An 18757-nucleotide genomic window follows, 5' to 3' on the forward strand; every position below is an offset into this window, starting at 1 on the left:
ACGGGGCTACCCAAAGAAACCCTGTTTGGGTTTGGGGTGGTGGGGTGAGGGAAATAAAGCAAAAACAAATAGAAAACCTACCAAACAAATACCAGGAGTTGGGAAAATGGCTCAGTGCAAGCATGAGGACCTGAGTTGAGATTCCCCACCACCCACAGTGAAAAAATGTGTATTTCTTTTTTTTTCCTCCCCCCTTAGGGTCCGAGAGAAGTTCCATAAAAGACCAGTACGTATGCAATCAACAAGAACGTTTATTATTTCCAAAATGTTTAGTGGGAAATGGCGACCCCAAGAACAGTTCACAAGCTCCTTTTAAGCAGGGTTAGGGGAATTCCAGGGAAGAGGAATTAGCCTGAGGACTGATTGGTGGGAGGATCTAATGGTTGGGGCTTTCCAGCTGCAGGGTGGGGGAAAGCTACTTTAGCCAACAGAAGACTGTGGGGCACCTGCTGATTGGTTTCCCCTAAGTCGTGGTCTTCCCGAAAACTGTGTGCTGAGCTCCAGCTAGTTCCAGTAAACTGAAACTAAGGCCTGGTTCCTGGCAGAGCTATTAGCAACCTGTCATGGCTCTGGTCTATACAGTATTGCCTGCACACCACAAGAGGGCACCAGATCTCATCACAGATGGTTGTGAGCCACCACGTGGGTGCTGGGACTTGAACTCAGGACCTCTGGAAAGCAGTCAGTGCTTTAACCTCTGAGCCATCTCTCCAGCCCGTTTTTGTTTTTTTCTCAAGACGAGGTTTCTCTGTGTAGCTTTGGCTGTTCTGGAACTCGCTTCATACATAGACCAGCAGGCTGGCCTCGAAATCAGAGATCTGCCTGCTTCTGCCTCCTGTGTACTGGCATTAAAGGCATGCACCACCACCGCTTGGCTCTTTTTCCTGTCTTACTTTTTCGAGACAGGATTTCTTTGTGTGGCCACGGCTGTCCTGATACTCTCTAGACTGGGCTGGCCTCAAAGGTCTGCAGTGTGCTGGGATTCAAGGCATGCGTCATCACCCTCCCCTCCTCCCTGGCTTTGTACCTTTCTATTAGTAAACTATATTTATTACGTTTCTATCCACAGATGTTACAGTAACTTTCCAGGTCATTTTATATTCATCGGCTGCAATGCAGAGACTCAATATCCCCGACTATATCATGCATTCCTAGCACACTTTTTAATTTATTTATTATTTTTTATTACTTTATCTATGTTTTTAAGGAACGTATTTGCTTTGAGCCAGTTACTGGCTTCTTTCCCAGAAAACAGGGATCAGGTGTTGCCTAGCAACCTCCACTTAAATTGGAATTCGCTTCTTTTCGAGGGAAGACAGCTGCCCTGGCTTCCAAGTCGTCTGCAACTTTACAATGTTGCCTGGCAACGTCGTTTTCCGAAGGTGTGATTGGACCGCTCTCTCCGATCTGTTCCCGGTCAGAAAGACGAGAATTTATTAACTTAATCTCTGTGTGAGAACACAACGGCGGGGTACGTGTTGCCTAGCAACCGGTTCCCCAACCTCTCCTTTAGCTCCGAGTCGGAAACTGGAGACCGACTCCAAGATGGTGGCCGGATGTGCCGTTTTCCAATTTATTTCGTGCTTGATATTGTGGACAAAAGTTTGTTCGATCTCAAGTGGCCCCTAAAGGGGCTCGTTGTGCCCATTCTGAGAGTTTCATGGTGTAGGCAGCGCCAGGGGAGGGATAAAACCGCCATTCCCGGATGCCCAGCACAAACATGGCCGCCTTAGCATCAGCAGACGCTGCCAGACGTCCGGCGCGGGTGCGCGCATCGCGCAGGCGCACTTCTGCTCGCCCCGGGACGGCAGCAGCTACGGCGCTGGCGGCGGCGGCGCGGGGCATGGTCCCCGGATCCGAGGGCCCGTCTCGGGCCGGGGGCCTGGTGGCCGACGTGGTGTTTGTGATCGAGGGAACAGCAAACCTGGGGCCGTACTTCGAGGGACTCCGCAAGCATTACCTGCTGCCCGCCATAGAGTGAGTGAGGGCCCACCTCGCCTCCCTCTGCCCTCACCTGCAGCTGCTGCGGACGCCGCATTTCTCTGTCTTTGCAGGTACTTCAACGGGGGACCACCCGCAGAGACGGACTTCGGCGGAGACGTGAGTGTGCGGCCGCGTCACGGGGAGTCCCGAGCGGGAGGGAGGTCGCTGGGTATGGACCCGATCTGAAGGTGGAAGGACCTGTTCCTTGCCGAAGACCTCGGTTTTAAAGTTCTTTTGTCTTGCCCTCCCAGTATGGTGGAACCCAGTATAGCCTTGTGGTGTTCAACACAGTGGACTGCGCTCCAGAGTCCTACGTACAGTGTCACGCTCCCACCAGCAGCGCCTATGAGTTTGTCAGCTGGCTCGATGGCATCAAGTGAGAGCTTTTCCTCCGTTTTGGCCATGTTGGGGACCCCCGGAGAGACCCCATGGTAGCCTGAGCTCTGCAGAGTGCGCCAGGGCCTGGGATTCCTTCTGTGGGTGGGTCGTAGCTTACCATGTAGCTGAGGCGAGCCGTGAATTCCTGACTTCCTGCCCCCAATTTCTGGTTGCTGGGACTACAGACGTGCCACCCTGGCCAGCGTGTGGAGCCAGGCTGCCTGGAGTAGTCATGGTGCCTTCGAACACAACTCTGACCGCAGGGTCCCAGGCTGCTTTGTGCTGCCCGTTCGTTGCTTTCTGAGTTGGAGAAATCTGTAGGTCCTACATTTGTCCTTTATGCTATTGGGTGACCGTTGCCACATAATTTAGACTTCAAACTGAACAGTTGCTTTCTTATGAAGCCATCTGTGAGTCAGGAACTCAGGATAAGCTCAGCTGTGTGTTGTGTCTGGTCTCACCGGGCTGTGGTCATCCACTGCCTGGCCTATCTGGAAGAGCCACATCCAAGATGGCTTGCTCTGTGACTGTCGACAGAGCCTTAGTTTGCTACCTGACATGTGGCAGTTTGATGCCCAGACTGGAACTGTCTCTGCTCAAAGTGAATGGTTGAACCCGGAGGGCAAAGAGGAAGCTACCAGGGTTTTTGATGGCCAGGTGATACACCATCAACTTTTGTTACATCTGTTTGGTAGGCAAGTCTGCCCTGTTCCAGGCAAGAATGGACAACCCAGGCAGTGGATCCCTGGGGGCAGACCACCGCCATAGCCTTGTATGTGAGTGGCTGCATTACCGCTTGCTCTGTTCTTCTGCTTGGTTTACAAATAAGTAACAGTGTAGACTGCTGGATGCTGGGAGGGCCCCTGAAGCTAGTCTTTCCATGTGGAATCCATAGTCTGGCTGTGGTCAAGGTTTATTTGACAGTGCTGATCTAGTCCTCACTGGTTCTTAACCTTCCTGCTTTGGTGAAACAGGTATGCTTTAAGTGTCTGCTGTGTTCTGGGTTTGTGTGTGGTAGATGGTGTGGAAAGCTGGCCCTTGCACTTCACTTGGAGGGTGTCAGGATTAGTGGTTAAGCATGACTTCCCTTTCTAGGCATTGTTGACACTTGGCACTCAAGTCTTAAAAAAGACTGGTTTATTCTTGAGATAGAGTCTATTTTTGTTTGTTTGTTTGGTTTTTTGTTTTTGGAGCTGAGGATCGAACCCAGGGCCTTGTGCTTGCTAGGCAAGCGCTCTACCACTGAGCTAAATCCCCAACCCAAAACTGGTTTATTTTTGTTTGAAGCATGCAAGAGTTTTGCCTACATGTCTGTGCGCCACTTGTGTGCCTGATGAGGGTGTGCCGAAAGAGGGTGTCAGATCCTCTGGAACTGGAGTTGAACATCGTGACCTGCCATGTGGGTGCTGGGAATCCACCCTGGGTCCAATGGAAGAGCAGTCAGTGCTCTTAACACTAATCCATTTCTCTAGCCCCCAGTCCATTTTTTTAAATTGGAGACAGTGTCGTCTTGTCAGGTTTTCCAGCTAGCCACAAAGTCCCTGTGCAGCAAGAGCTGACCTTTTACTGCCCATTCTCCTTCCTCCGCTGCTTCAGTGTACCTGGCTTGGACTGGATTTTTTTAATATATTTTTTAAATTAATTAATTAATGTTTTGTTTTGTTTTTTCGAGACAGGGTTTCTCTGTGTAGCTCTGTGCCTTTCCTAGATCTCGCTCTGTAAACCAAGCTGGCCTCAAACTCACAGAGATCCTCCTGCCTCTGCCTCCCGAGTGCTGGGATTAAAGGTGTGTGCCGCCGCCGCTGCCCAGGAAGATTTTAATTGATTTTATGTGCACTGATGTTTTGTCTGTATGTCTGTTCAAGAGTGCCAGATCCTCTGGAACTGGTTAAAGATAGTTCTAAGCTGCCATGCGGATATTGGAATTGAACCCGGTCCTTTGGAAAAGTAGCTGGTGCTCTTAACCACTGAGCCATCTCTCTAGCTCCTGAAACTAGATAATTCTTTGTTGTGAGGCCTGTCCTGGTTGCTATGGGATGTTGGGGTTTTTGTGTGTGCATGTGTGTTTGTGCTGCTGGGGATGGAACCCAGGGTTTTGTCTACACTAGGCAAGTGCTCTGCCTCTGAGCCATGTCCCAGCACCTTGGAGAATGTTTAACAGTGTCCCAGGCCTTTATCTGCTAGCTGCCAGTGGCACCCCTGCAAAGTTGTCTCCAGGCATTCGCAAGCATCTCCTAGAGGGCAGATGGCACCTTAGTTAGGAACTACTGGCTAGATTGAGGTAAGACTTGAGTGACAGCTTCTGGAGTTCTGTGAAGGCCCAAGGCCCACACTGCCGCCTGTCAGGGTTAGTGCATATGAGGCCTCCGGCACATTTGCCTAGAGGTGAGTCTGAGAACCAGTGCCAGCCAGCCTCCTCTATTGAACTCCTGCTTGGCTGGTAAGTCTCCTGGGTACATTTCTGTGTGAGGAACTTCCATGACTTTCTTATCAGCCAGTTGTCCTCTGCTTCCTGTTACTGCCTCCAGCTCTGGACCTTGGTGGAAATGTAGGTACCTGCTGTTTCTCCTCTGGACTGTTTCTAAGTAGGGTCTGGCTCCTACAAGGCTTAAGCTGTGTAAACACAGTGAGTGATAGCCGCTGGGAAAGGCCCTCAGAGACACCAGACCTCCTTTGTGAAGACTGTAGGAAGGTGGGCCTTCCTTAGGGAAAAGGCTGCCATGGGCTCTTGAGGATAAGAGATACTATTTGGATGGTGCACTGTCTCCCACTTCTACACTGAGAACCCTGTAAACATGTGTCCCTGTTTTGGAAACCTCTGCTCCCACTAGGCGTTTTAGCCTTGTTTAACTCTCCAGGGTCACTGTTTTTTTTTTTTTTTTTTTTTTTTTTTTAAAGCTGAGGATCGAACCCAGGGCCTTGCGCTTGCTAGGCAAGCACTCTTCCACTGAGCTAAATCCCCAACCCTCAGGGTCACTGTTTTGATCAAGGCCTGTGACCCATGTTCTGGGCAGGGCTGGAATGGGGATGAGAGTCAGCAGGACTTGTCTCTGCTTGAGAAATTTCATCTTCTGTTGATGTTGATGCTTGGAGACAAGGTGTGCAGTATGGTTAGGAAGTAGCCTTGCTCTGTGCTTTTTGTTTGTTTGGTTTTTGAGACAGGGTTTGGAACTCACTCTGTAGACCAGGCTGGCCTCGAACTCACAGAGATCTGCCTTGCTTTGCCTCTTGAGTGCTGGGATTAAAGGCGTGTGCCACCACCGCCCGGCGAGTTGTTTTCTTAATTAAAGTATAGTTGGCAGCACTGAACAGGGAGGGTATTCAGTAGACAGCTCCAGTGTCCAGCCTCCAGCACCCTCACAGTGCCAGGCAGGTACACCTCCGTCATATCACAACATGTTCCTGTCACCCCAGCAGCTCTTCCCTATTCCCCCTGCCTGGACAGTTCTCAGAGAAGCTGAGCAGTTTGTGGTTTGGTTTCTTCAGTAGCAGGAAGCTAGGTAGCAGGACTGGATGTAGGGTTGTCTTGGTGTGTGGCTCTGCTCCAGGTCTACGGCCTTACGTTTTGTGCTGCAGCTGGATGGGGTAGGTTTTTGTTTTTGTTTTTGGTTTTTGGTTTGTTTTTTTTTAACTTTACTCAGGAGGAGCAGTTCCAAGCCAGCCTAAGCTATATAGTTCAAGGCCAGTTTGGGCTACCTAAACCCAGTCTCGGAACCCAAAAAGTAACAATGGAAATTGTTGCTGCTGCAGAAGAAGAGGGTGGGGGAGCGGAAGGACCAGAGCAGGGCAAGGGTGCTGGGGCCTGAGGACACAGTGTGGAAACGCCTAGAGATTTCAAGTGCATCTCTTCATCAAGCCTTGTCCAAAACTTTGTGTGACCTCTACAAACTATAGAGCTGAGCCAGGGTCTGGGACTCCTGAGCGAAGGCTGCGAAGGCAGTCATGAGGAGTGGGGGTGGGGAGGAATGGCTGTGGTGGTAGGTGTGGCTTCTACGGCGTCAGGAGGGCCTGTACCATGATGGTGGTGTCAGGTGGTTGGGCTTCCTGGAGGAGGGCATGTTGGGGACGTGTGAGGGTAGATAATTGGGGGTTCCACCCAGACCAGAATGTAGTAGCTTTAGAGTGGAGTCTGAACAAAGACAGGTGCATCAGCCATTCCGTGAGCCTGGCAGACAGAAGGCACAGCAAGAGTGTAGGCTCAGCTAAAGGCTTTACTGGCTGGACAGCCATTTACTCATTTACCAACTATTTCTGCCGTAGGTCTCTTATGGGCCAGACAGGTAGGCCAGGTTGGTGTCAAGGAATGAGAAGGCTCAGACCCTGTCCTTGTAGGAGGACGTTGCGGGTGGGTTCCTAGGTGGTGGCCATGGGAAAGTACCAGAAGCTGTGTGTGAAAACAGTGTGGCAGCTGAAAGTCCAAGACCACAGTACTGGAGAGTGGAAAGCTCCTGAAACTCGGGAAAGGCTCCTTCCTGACCTCTCTGGCTGACGGTGGTCCCTTGGCCTGTCCACATCTGCTCCCATCTTCCCCTTTTTCTTTTCTTTTCAAGATTTATTTATTATGTACACAGAAGAGGGCACTAGATCTCATTACTGATGGCTGTGAGCCACCATGTGGTTGCTGGGAATTGAACTCAGGACCTCTGGAAGAGCAGCCAGTGCTCTTAACCTCTGAGCCATCTCGCCAGCCGTCTTTCCCTTTTTCATAGTAATGGAAGTGTCTCTGAACTGGGGTCCTGTGATTACTTCTGTCTCTTTCATTACTGGTATAGAGACTGTTTCCAGGAAGGTAACACTGAGTTACTGTGGATAAGCTGACCATGTCACTGCGAGTATACCCATAGCACTACAGGGGGGGGGGGTCCGCTGTTTTATGATAGTGCTCCTCCCTCCTTTAGGAGACTGAGGGAGGAGGGTTACCAGCCTGTTTCTAAAAGGCTGGAGAGATGGCTCAACAGTTAAGAGCACTGGCTGCTCTCCAGAGGACCCAGGTTTGATTCCTGGCACCCACATGGTGGTTCACAAACATCTGTAACTCTAGTTTCTGGGGACCTGATGCCTTCTCCTGTGTGGTATACAGACATCCAGGCAAAACACCATGCACATAAAAATATTAAGAAAATCCAGCAAAAGCCAGACATAGTAATGCATATCTTAACCCCAGCACTTGGAAGGTAAAGGCAGGGTGATCTCTGTGGGTTCAAAGTCACCCTGGTTTAGTTCTGAGTAAGTCCCAGGACAGCCAGAGCTGCAGAGTGAGAAGAAAGGAAAGGAACAGACCAGTGAAGCGGGGCCATTCGGAAAGGACAGCAGTGGATGGTCAGGGCATTGGGCACACCAGGACTAAGAGGCACAGAGGCTGGCTCGGTGTCCTGGGTCCTTCTCCTCCCTCTCTGATACCCTTTCCTGTCTTTTTCTCCCTGCCCAACCCTGCTTTGTCACCAAGTAAATCTCGGGGGCGCAGTGCGGGATGGGATGGGATGGGAAGAGTGCTGACTGCCTGTGCCCTCAGGTTCATGGGCGGCGGTGGCGAGAGCTGCAGTCTCATTGCGGAAGGCCTGAGCACTGCCCTGCAGCTGTTCGATGACTTCAAGAAGATGCGTGAACAGATGTGAGTGCACCCACCTCCTGGGAAGTCCTCCTCAACCCCCACACTGGAGGGACCCTGCTCAGGCCAGGGCAGGCCAGTGCCCTCTGACCAGCTAGAGACCTCCTCCTGTGCCCTTGCCCAGTAGGTGACTTAAAACTGTCACTAGCCGGGTGGGGGTGGTGGATCTCTGTGAGTTCGAGGCCAGCCTGGTCTCCTGAGTGAGATCCAGGAAAGGCGCAAAGCTACAGAGAGAAACCCTGTCTCGAAAAACCAAAACCCAAAAAAAAACAAAACCTGTCACTAAACCCAAGAGCCTTAGTGTTGCCAGTTGCCAATGGTCCTGGTGGGTGAGGGCATGACCTTCAGCTGCTGCTGCCTTTGAGTTCCTGCTCCACTCCTTGACTTTGTCCCTGGCAGTGGCCAGACACACCGAGTCTGTCTTCTCATCTGTAACTCGCCCCCGTACCTGCTGCCTGCTGTGGAGAGCACCACCTACTCAGGTTGTACAACAGAGAGCCTGGTGCAGAAGATAGGGGAGGTGAGCCGGGGTGCGGGGGCAGGACGGGTTCACACCTGGACCCCAGGCTGGGGTCTGAAACCAGAGTCAAAAAATAGGCGAGAACTCTGTGTCTTCTTAAGACTGTCTGTACTCAGAACCCTCTGGGAAACTAGTGCCCATTGGTTTTTCTCCCCAACAATCTGGTGAAAGTTTTAGGGCCAGACTGTCCCCTCAGGAAGTGGGGAAGAGGCTGGCCCCAACACTTTATGGAGGCCCCGTTCTTACGTTGTCCCTTCCCTGCAGCGGGGTATCCACTTCTCCATTGTCTCTCCAAGAAAGCTGCCGGCCCTTCGGCTTCTGTTTGAGAAGGCGGCTCCTCCTGCCCTGTTGGAGCCGTTGCAGACACCAGCAGATGTGAGCCAGGACCCGAGGCACATGGTGCTAGTGCGTGGGCTCGTCCTGCCTGGTGAGGCTTGAGTATGGTACATGGAGGGGGCTCCTCTTTAAGCCCTCTCTTAACATAGATTGTGGATACCCCTCTTCCTACCCCTAACCCTTTCTCTCGGGCCTCGGTTGTCTCTCCTGTGCTCAGTTGGCGGCAGCTCAGCCCCAGGCCCTCTGCAGCCCAAGCAACCAGTTCCTCTGCCACCGGCTCCATCCTCTGCGGCCACTCTGTCAGCAGCACCCCCACAGGCTCTGCCCCCTGTCCCACCACAGTACCAGGTAAGGTTGTTATGGGGACCCAGCTCCTGGAGCCTTGCAGAGCCATGGCCTCATGGGAGGACCTAGTGAAACATTGGGGTTACAGTGTGAAGGGCCCCACAGGCCAGGGAATGACCTCTGTGGTGGTCTTGAGAGCTGTGCCTAGTTCTGAGGTGCACGGTCTTCTCCCCTGGGCAGGTCCCTGGGAACCTAAGTGCTGCTCAGGTGGCCGCACAGAACGCTGTGGAGGCCGCCAAGAACCAGAAGGCCGGGCTGGGCCCCCGCTGTGAGTTCGGGGGGGGGGGGGGGGGGGGGGTGGGGGGGGTTGGGGGGGGCTGCTCACTGGCTTTCTGACTCTGTTCCCCACTCATGCTTGTCTTTCCCACAGTCTCACCCATCAACCCTCTCCAGCAAGCAGCTTCAGGAGTGGGGCCCCCCTTCAGCCAAGCCCCAGCACCCTCGTTGGCTCCTGGGCCTCCTGGAGCCCCCAAGCCACCTCCTGCTTCCCAGCCTAGCCTAGTCTCCACTGTGGCCCCTGGACCAGGCCTGGCACCCACTGCTCAGTCTGGGGCTCCATCTATGGTAGGTGTCCTCACAGCACCCAGCCCTGTTCCCTACCCCAGGGATTCATGGTAGGTGGGACAGATGCGGCCTCCTGCAAGGGGCCTGGGAACAACACCTCGAAGCTCATAGCTGTGCCATGCAGCTGGGGCAGGAATGTGGGCCTTGAACTGTTCTGAGGTGCCCTGGAGTTCTTGGGGTCTGGTTCTTCATGATTGGCATGCCTGGAGGTGCTGTACAGGAAGGGACCTTTGTCCTGCCCCTGTTAGGGTAGCCACTCCTTGAGATGGAATGGTCCCCCATTGCCGTCTGTCCTCAGCAGGCAGGCACTGTAGCCCCAGGTGGGGTCAGTGGTCCTTCACCAGCCCAGCTTGGGGCTCCTGCACTTGGTGGGCAACAGTCAGTGTCCAACAAGCTCCTGGCCTGGAGTGGGGTCCTCGAGTGGCAAGAGGTGAGTAGGTTTGAGAGCTTTTTGGGAGTGTGGAAAGTGGGTAGCTCCCAGAGGGATGAGTACTTGCAGCTGGAGCTTAGTCCAGAGGAAATCGAGCATCTGTGGACCAGGTATCACAGTTGGGCTTTAAAAGTTATGTCGAAGGACTAAAGAGATGGCTCAGTGGTTAAGAACACTAACTGCTCTTCCAGAGGTTCTGAATTCAGTCCCCAGCACCCACATAGCAGCTTACAACTGTCTGTAACTCCAGTTCCAGGGGACCTAACACCTTCACACCAAAGTTAAATAAATTTAAAAGAAATATTTAAAAAGGGTGGGGGGGGGGCTGGAGTGATGGCTCAGTGGTTAAGAGCACCAACTGTCCTACTAGAGGACCTGGGTTCAATTCCCAGCACCCACATGGCAGCTAACAACTGTCTGTAATGCTAAGATCTGACACCCTCACACAGACATACATGCAGGCCAAACACCAATGCACATAAAATAAAGATAAATAATTGTTATTTAAAAGAAAAAAAAAAAGGTACTAGGCCCAAACTGGCTGACTGCCTTGCATTGCACCCTGACTGAAGCTTGAGAAAAGAGACCTCAAAGCCCACCTCCACAGTGACACACTTCCTCCAGCGAGGCCACAGCTCCTAGCAGTGCCAGGCCCAAAGGAAAAAAAAGAGTTATGTTGAGCCAGGCAGTGGTGGAGCACACCTTAATCCCAGCACTCGGGAGGCAGAGGCAGGTGGATCTCTATGAGTTCGAGGCCAGCCTGGTCTACAGAGCGAGATCCAGGACAGCCAGGGCTACACAGAGAAACCCTGTCTCAACAAACCAAGGGGGTGGGGTGGGGGAGAATTATGTTGAAGCCAGGCATTAGTGGTGCACAACGCATTTAATCCCTGCACTCAGGAGGCAGAGGCAGGTAGATCTCTGTGAGTTCAAGGACAGCCTGGGTTACAGAGTGAGTTCCAGAACAGCCATGGCCAGAGACATATACTGAGATCCTATCTCAGAAAAAAAAAATTCTGTTAAAGCTCAGTAGTTGAACAGTTGCCTATCTACCAGGCACGAGGCCTTCATTCCCAATCTCTCTCTCTCTCTCTCTCTCTCTCTCTCTCTCACTCACTCACACACACACACACACACACACACACACAGAGAGAGAGCAAAACCTAGAATTTGGGCTTCCAGCAGGGCCCAGATACAGCTTCTGGAAGACAATGATTATAAGATTTTGGGCCCAGAGAAGGGGCCCAAGATTTGTGGACTTTGGGAGCCTGAGTGTGAGGTTGCTGGGAAGGTAGAGGAATTGTGAGGCTGCCAGGTAGAGGTTGAGTCAGGAAGCCCTGGCTGATTCACCCTTTCTCTTTAGAAACCAAAGCCTGCATCTGTGGATGCCAACACCAAGCTGACGAGGTCTCTGCCTTGCCAGGTCTATGTGAACCATGGAGAAAACCTGTAGGTATTTGTCAGGGGAGGGGCAGGTTCAGCCTGTGCCCTCCTGACTCTCCTCTATCTCTCCAGGAAGACTGAGCAGTGGCCCCAGAAGTTGATCATGCAGCTCATCCCGCAGCAGCTGCTGGTGAGTCCTGGCAGACCTGCCTCGCCTTGCCCCATGTCCCCACATAATGCTTCCCACCACGTGGTACCCCATATGATGCCTGTGTGCTTCCAGACCACCCTGGGCCCGCTATTCCGGAACTCAAGAATGGTTCAGTTCCACTTCACCAACAAGGACCTGGAGTCCCTCAAAGGCCTCTACCGCATCATGGGCAATGGCTTTGTGAGTGGTGGGCAGTGGGTGGGCACTGACGTCTGTCCCCTACTCTGCTGATTCTGTGAGAACCCCAGGGACCTGAGCCCAGGAGCTGTATCTTTCCCCTGTGTTTCATTTATGGTGCCGCAGATTGGCCTTGTTTAACCGTGTGTTCTGGCTCCTGCTGCATCCCTGCCCTGTGGGGCTGTTTTTCTGTTGATTTGAGACAAGTCTTGCGGTGTAGTAAGACCTCCACCTGGACGTTCTCCTGCCTCAGGCTCCTGAGGGCTGCATTTGTAGCCAAGTGCTGCATTTGTAGCCTGGCTTCTCTGGCCCTGTTCACATCTGTACCCCCAGTTTAGGTCTGCCCTTATGACTCATGGAACCTGTTACATCTGCAGAGGTACCTTCCATGTCTGCTCACCTTCCTGGGTGCTAGTGGGCTGGAACTTGAATTTGGGGAAGACACAAGCGCCCATGTGCGTGGGATTAGGCACAGTGACTTCTCTGCTCAGCTTCTTCCCCAGGCAGAGTACCGTTGGTCATCAGCCTCTCAGCCCTTCGCCTCAGCTGAAGTTGTTGCATTTGTTACCTGTCTGTGGGGTTCTGCTGGGGCTGTCGTCAGGAAGCCCAGCTGGGCCCAGAACCATCTATGGTGTGGCCCAGCTGCTGGCTTCCTCAATGCAAACACTGAATTATGGGGGAATGTTCCAAGATTGAGTATCAGGAACCGGTGTTTTTGCTGTAGAGCAGGACCCAGGGGGAGCTCAGTGATATCACTGCCTAGGCCGCCCACAGGCCCAAGATAGTTACCTCAACTTCTCAGTACCCTTTAAGCATTCCGAAGAGGCGATGACTGTAATCTCCTTTAGGAAATGAGAAATGTCCAAAACTTCCGGCCAGGCCCCCTTTTATCTGGGCCAGAGCTGGGTCCCTATGCTGCAGCCCTGTAGGGGAGGACATTCACCAGTACCCTGGCCTGGTTGGCGCTGCCTCTTCTGTGCTGGACTGTGAAAAGGACAGGGGTGTGTGTTGGTGGGCACCAGTTGCAGGTCCTGAGAAGTAAACCCAGGTAGACAAAGCCAGTTCCCTGAGAACCTGTGGGGAGACTCCCCAAATGGCTGTCTTGTGATGCTCTATTCTCTGGTCCATGCTGGTAGGCACTGGTGGAGAGACAGAACCACCCTCAAGGGTCTAGCCCCGACTTCCTGGCCTCCTCCCTAGCAGAGCTCTTCCCAGCGTGAGTTGGGGAGGCAGCCCAGCGCTGTGCAGAGTGAGACATGACTGGAGATAGTCAGGGTCACCATGGGCTTCCGCCGTAGACTGCTGCCTTCCCCTCTCCCGAGAGGTCAGCAGGTGCTCTGGTCTCGCTCTGCCCTTTGAGTGTCTATCACTCTCAGTGTTGGGGGCCAAGCTGACCTGCACTCCCTGGCCTTGTGTGGAAACCTCCCTACCTCTTGCCCATAGGGCTTGTAGGCTTTTATAGAATGAGGTGGGATATCCTGTGCCTGTCTGCTAGGCTGCCTCTGAAGAGTCTCTGTCTGCAGGCGGGCTGCGTGCACTTCCCACACACAGCCCCGTGCGAGGTGCGCGTGCTGATGCTCCTGTACTCATCTAAGAAGAAGATCTTCATGGGCCTCATCCCCTACGACCAGAGCGGCTTTGTCAACGGCATCCGCCAGGTCATCACCAACCACAAGCAGGTCCAGCAGCAGAAGCTGGAGCAGCAGCGAGGGGTGAGTGTGGCGACGGCCAGTGTCTCTCATAGCTCCCCAGAGCCCAGCCAGCCAGTTACCATGGCCTCCTGGCCCTAATGCCAGGAGAGCTCACCTGAGTCCCCTGTGCCCCTTGTGTCCTAGCAAAGCAGCTTCTGTCTCTTCTTGTGCCCAATTCAGTCCCTGACTCAGGCCTGCAGTTGATGACCAGGCAGGTGTGATGCACCTCCTCGGTGGTGTGTCCCTGAGAAAAGCACCCTGCTCCTGCACACCAGGTCCTCCAACAGGTTCAGACAGCCTTCCCTCACCACTGACCTGTCCTCTCTGTCCCCGTGCAGATGGGGGCACAGCAGGCACCTCCAGGCCTGGGCCCCATTCTGGAGGACCAAGCGAGGCCCCCGCAGAATCTAGTGAGGACTCGGGTGGGGACTGGTTGGGGTCGGGTGGAGTTGGGGCAGCTGCGCCACTGCCTGCCCTTCCTCATGCTGTCTGTTCCCCAGCTCCAGCTCCGTGCACCGCAGCCCCAGCCGCAGGGTGCTGTGGGGGCCTCTGTGGCTACAGGGCAGCCCCAGCCCCAAGGTACGACTCAGGCCCCCACAGGGGCACCCCAGGGTCCTCCAGGAGCAGCCCCTGGCCCACCTCCTTCTGGACCCATCCTTCGGCCCCAGAACCCTGGGGCCAACCCCCAGTTGCGGAGCCTCCTTCTTAATCCACCACCGGTGAGATTTGGGAACAGACCATCAGGGATTGCAGGTTCTTCCCCAGGATCTCTGGAGGAAGAGGTGGGCTCTACCAGCAGGGCCTTCCTGGAGCACAGGCGGGGTCCTCTGAGCCGTTCTTTGTCTTTCTCAGCCCCAGACTGGGGTACCCCCGCCCCAGGCCTCCCTCCACCATCTGCAGCCTCCAGGGGCCCCTGCACTGTTGCCACCACCACATCAGAGCCTGGGGCAGCCTCAGCTGGGGCCGCCACTCCTGCACCCTCCACCTGCCCAGTCCTGGCCCACACAGCTTCCCCAGCGGGCTCCACTGCCAGGTAAGGGTGTTCCAGGGGAGGGCAGGGCATTAGACCGGGAGTTCCTGCAGCGACTGGCAAGGAACCCATTACCCCATAGCCCTAGGGGGCTCACAGCGCCATTGGGAAGTTCAGCCATGGGAGCAAGGCCTCAGTGAGAGAGAACCTCCCACAACCTTCTCTGCTGTCCTGGGGTGCTGGAAGATGTCTTAGGGTTAGTGAAGCTGTTGGGGGAAGGGCTCCCAAAGGGACAGAGGAAAGTGTCTGCATCTAGTTGGGTTTACAAGGATCTCTGGCTCTGGCGGTCCCTGGAGCTTCCTAGAAACTTGACTGCCTTGTGTTCCCTGAAGAGGTGGGGTAAGAGGCCCAGGGTCCTCAGTGGCCCCAGGGACCACTGGGAGATGCAGTCCCTTCCCACTGCCCCCCAGGTCAGATGCTGCTGAGCGGGGGTCCCCGGGGCCCGGTCCCCCAGCCGGGCCTGCAGCCCAGCGTCATGGAGGACGACATCCTCATGGACCTCATCTGAACCCAACACCCAATAAAGTTCCTTTCAACAGTGCCCGCCTCCCGTCACTGACGCCCCTAGGGCTGTCTTTGCTCTCGCCTTGCAGACTCCCCAAGGCCCCGGCTGGGTGATGCTGGGCCACGGGGTGAGTTGGAGGCAGTATGGTGTGGCCTGGTTCTGGGAGGCTCAGAGGCAGGCGGGCAGGTAGTGTACAGCTCATGTGCACTCGAGGGGTTCCAGAGCCCAGAATGCCTCTGACCCAGCCAGGGTTCCGAGGAGCCTGGAAGGAGAAGCAGCAGTTGGGAGCCAGGAGGGACCTAGGTGCAGATAGTGGGAGCCACAGAAAAGGGGCGTGCAGGGTTAGGAAGTGGAGGCTCCAGGAACATGAGCATTATAGGGTGGAGCCAGAGCTGGCGAGTCCAGACTGGAATGCTTGAGATTTGTCCTGGGACCAGGACCATGGGGGACTCCAGTGGGGCTGGTGTCAGAAAGGCTCGAGGGTATGTAAGAGCAGGGCAGGCAAGAGGCCAGGTCACAGGACTGTCGAGGTGACACGTGCCACACCAGGAAATCAGGGTGTCCCCAGGGGGCAGTGTGTGCTGTGCTTGAAGCCCTAACAGTCAAGGCTGCACACAGAGCAGGCACTGGATTCCAGGTGGAGGTCTGGGTAGGTGGGGAAGCCTGTCTTGCAGGGTATCCTCAGGCTTCTCTGCAGGTGGTCTCCCCTGGAGATGGAGTGAGATATCTGTCACACAGGCACATGTTAACTGTGAGTGTGGTCTGTGCCTGGACTACCACCGCCTGGGTTTGGGACACTGATTAATGTGCAGGTCCCCCAGCCATCCCAGGAGAGAGTCTGTGGCCCGTGGGCCCCACAGATGAGTTTTGTTTGGCCTTCCCTGTGTTAGCATGTGCCCCTTCCTTCCTTCCAGTCAGCTGTAAATTCACACACACGCACAATTACTCCTCTCAACATGTCGGAAGCCTGACAGCCGGGGCCCACCCTTCTGCCTGGCATACTAGCTGGCTCCGCCCCATCCGTGGGCTCTGCCCCATCAGTGGGGCTCCTGCTCTTGGGTTCGCCACAGTCCCCACCTCTCTCTTGCTCTGCCACGGTGAGGCCGGGGCCCTGCCTCAGTAACGGGCCTGGCACTGTGGTGGTTCTGTGGTAGCATTCAGAGAAAAGTGAAATCTTTCTTGTACCCATGTCTCCTTCAAAAGTGGCCAAACGAAAGAAAGAAGGAGAGGGCCGCGTGTTTCGAGAAAAGTGGGAGCGAGACTATTTCTTTGTGGAAGTGAAGAGCATGCCTACGTGCTTAATATGCAAAAAAAAACGTGTCAGTGTTGAAAGAGTACAACCTGAAGCGCCACTATGAGTCCCAGCACAGTAAGAGCTACGACCAGTACACAGCGCAGACCCGGGACCTGCTCCTGCAGGAGCTGAAGAGGGCCCTCAGAGCCAGCCAGGCTTTGGAGTAGGAGCCGTGGGGCGATGTGGAGAGAGCTCCCGTGTCCTGAACACAACTCCATCCTCAAGGCTGTCCTGTGAGCCTGAAGCACACAGGCGTCGAGGCCTTATGGGGTCCAGTTGCCAGACCCACAGCTGCGGCCTTTGGATGGCTGTGCAGAAACTCTGACCACATGGTTAGCTTTATTTATTGTGGTGGCGGTTATCTCCACGCAGCTGAAGAAGTCTGAGGCGGCACCAGGCCAGCCCCTCACTTTGCAGTGGCTTGCTCTTGTGGATGCACACCCATCAGAATTCATAAGCACAACTACAGCCCTGTAATGGTGATCCGGCCGTCCATCAGAGTGGGGGCCATCCCGTACCTCGATCCCAAGTGGCAGGTCCTAGCCTCAATCACCAGGAATTCAGATGCACCACGATGCCTTGACTCTGGCCTTCCTGTGCTTGAACTGAGCCAACCATCTGAGACCAGGATGTGCAGGAAACCCAAACTGTCATGCTCAGTTCATTTCAAAGTATGCAGAGCTATGCCCTGGTTCCCTGGAGGTCAGTTAGAAACTTGTAGTTGAGGTTCCCACCCTCTGAACACTGAATCTGCCTCCGCAGGGATATTCGCAAACAGCTCCTGAATGTATGACTGTGGTGTGGTCCTGGCAGATGGATGCCAGTGGCCTGGAACAGTGGAACTGCTAACCCTTGCTGCAGCTGGTTTCTGGAAATGAGGTGGCCAGAACCAGTCACCCACATTGGGACCCAAGCCCAAGCCCCCGAGGGCCGTACTCTACTTGAACCCGAGCTAACCCTGGCTAGCTCGCTCTTGCGGATTGTGTGAACGCAGACCACAGTGCAGGTTGCCCTGCATCGGGGTGTTCGCAGCCCTGCAACATGGCGGGGTTCCTCCACCTCTGCCCAGCAGTGTCCCAAGTGTCTGGCCGCCCACACTTGTGACAGTCACTGTTTTTGTCACAGACCTAAATAAAAACTCCGTTTTAAGGATCAAGGTTGAACTCTCATCTGCCCATCTCTGTCCCATGCAAGACCCAGCATTGACATCTGGGTGTAGAAGGGCAGGTTAAGTTAAGCTTCCAGCCTCTACTCAAAGGCACAAGAGAATTACAAGAGAGAAATTTTAATAACTAAATATTTCTATTTTTCAATTTGTATTTTTTCAATTTTGAATTTAAAGTATGGACTCTAGTGTCATACGTGTTTGTGTTGTGTTCCATGCGTTCACCATAGCTCAGTAAAGATCCAATTTGATTATCCTTCTGGCCGTGGGCTTTCCTTCTCCCTGACTAATCCACCCACTTGTATGGCAGCCTGGCCCCTGCTAGCTGGTGAGCTGCTGCACCTGCCCTGGGGTCTGGCTGGGAGGGGCTGGGAGTCTCTTGTCCTTCGAGGCCCCTCCCCTGGGTGATTCTCACAGAATGAAAGAATAGGGGACCCAGGTGGCAGCCGAAGACGTGAAGGTGGTGACTTGGCCATGCCGCCAGTGTGCTGTGGCTCTGAGACATGGGACGCTAGGGACTGTGGCGAACCTGGAGAACGCTTGCCCCACCTGACGGCCTTCAAACCCAAACCACACACACTGAGGACCAAACAAAATCTGCTGTGGGTCTCATGAGACCACCAGGCCACCCTTTTGCAACCTCTGGAAGAAACGACTCCAGAACCAGGACAGCCTCGATGGAGAGCGTGTTGAGGGGTGGGCAGGGAGCAGGAAGTTGGGAGAAGCAGGCAGTTTCTCTGAAGGTGGACTGAGTGATCAGTGAGAGAACAGGAAGGCACCAGGCAGAAGATCTAGGGAAACTGGGTTTGATTAGGAATGGCTGGGCTGGGCAGTTAAGAATGGGCGCTGCTCTTGCAGAGGATCTGAGTTCAGTTCCAGCACCCGCATCCTGTGACTCAAACACGTGTAAGTTCACTGTGCCTGCACTCTTCTGGAAGCATACTTTTTGCTATATTTATAGGTAATCACTTTTGGGTTTCATGTCAGGTTAGTGGTGTCAAATTGGACCGAGATCCTTCAGTTCCAGGAGGAACTGACTCCTCTGGCCTCCAAGGACACCTGTGCACATGCATACACGCAGAATTAAAAATAGATCTCACAAGAAAAGAATGGTTGAGACACAGACTTGTCCTACCA

The 18757-nt window shown here is 54.0% G+C and overlaps 1 protein-coding gene across 1 annotated transcript; it reads left to right on the forward strand.

Moving 5' to 3' along the window:
• Positions 1–1772: 1772 nt before the first annotated feature.
• On the forward strand, positions 1773–17876 carry Med25 (mediator complex subunit 25). Its single transcript, XM_036187136.1, is given in 19 exon segments — positions 1773–1977; positions 2055–2100; positions 2235–2359; positions 7874–7972; positions 8369–8489; positions 8754–8916; positions 9043–9173; positions 9351–9438; positions 9541–9734; positions 10036–10164; positions 11528–11613; positions 11680–11737; positions 11831–11938; positions 13459–13647; positions 13965–14036; positions 14127–14345; positions 14479–14659; positions 16365–16468; positions 16470–17876. Coding segments are annotated over 19 exon segments (2400 nt in total). The 5' UTR covers positions 1773–1843; the 3' UTR covers positions 16623–17876.
• Positions 17877–18757: the final 881 nt, after the last annotated feature.

This window comes from Onychomys torridus, chromosome 1 (assembly GCF_903995425.1).
Source record: "Onychomys torridus chromosome 1, mOncTor1.1, whole genome shotgun sequence".
NCBI lineage: Eukaryota > Metazoa > Chordata > Mammalia > Rodentia > Cricetidae > Onychomys > Onychomys torridus.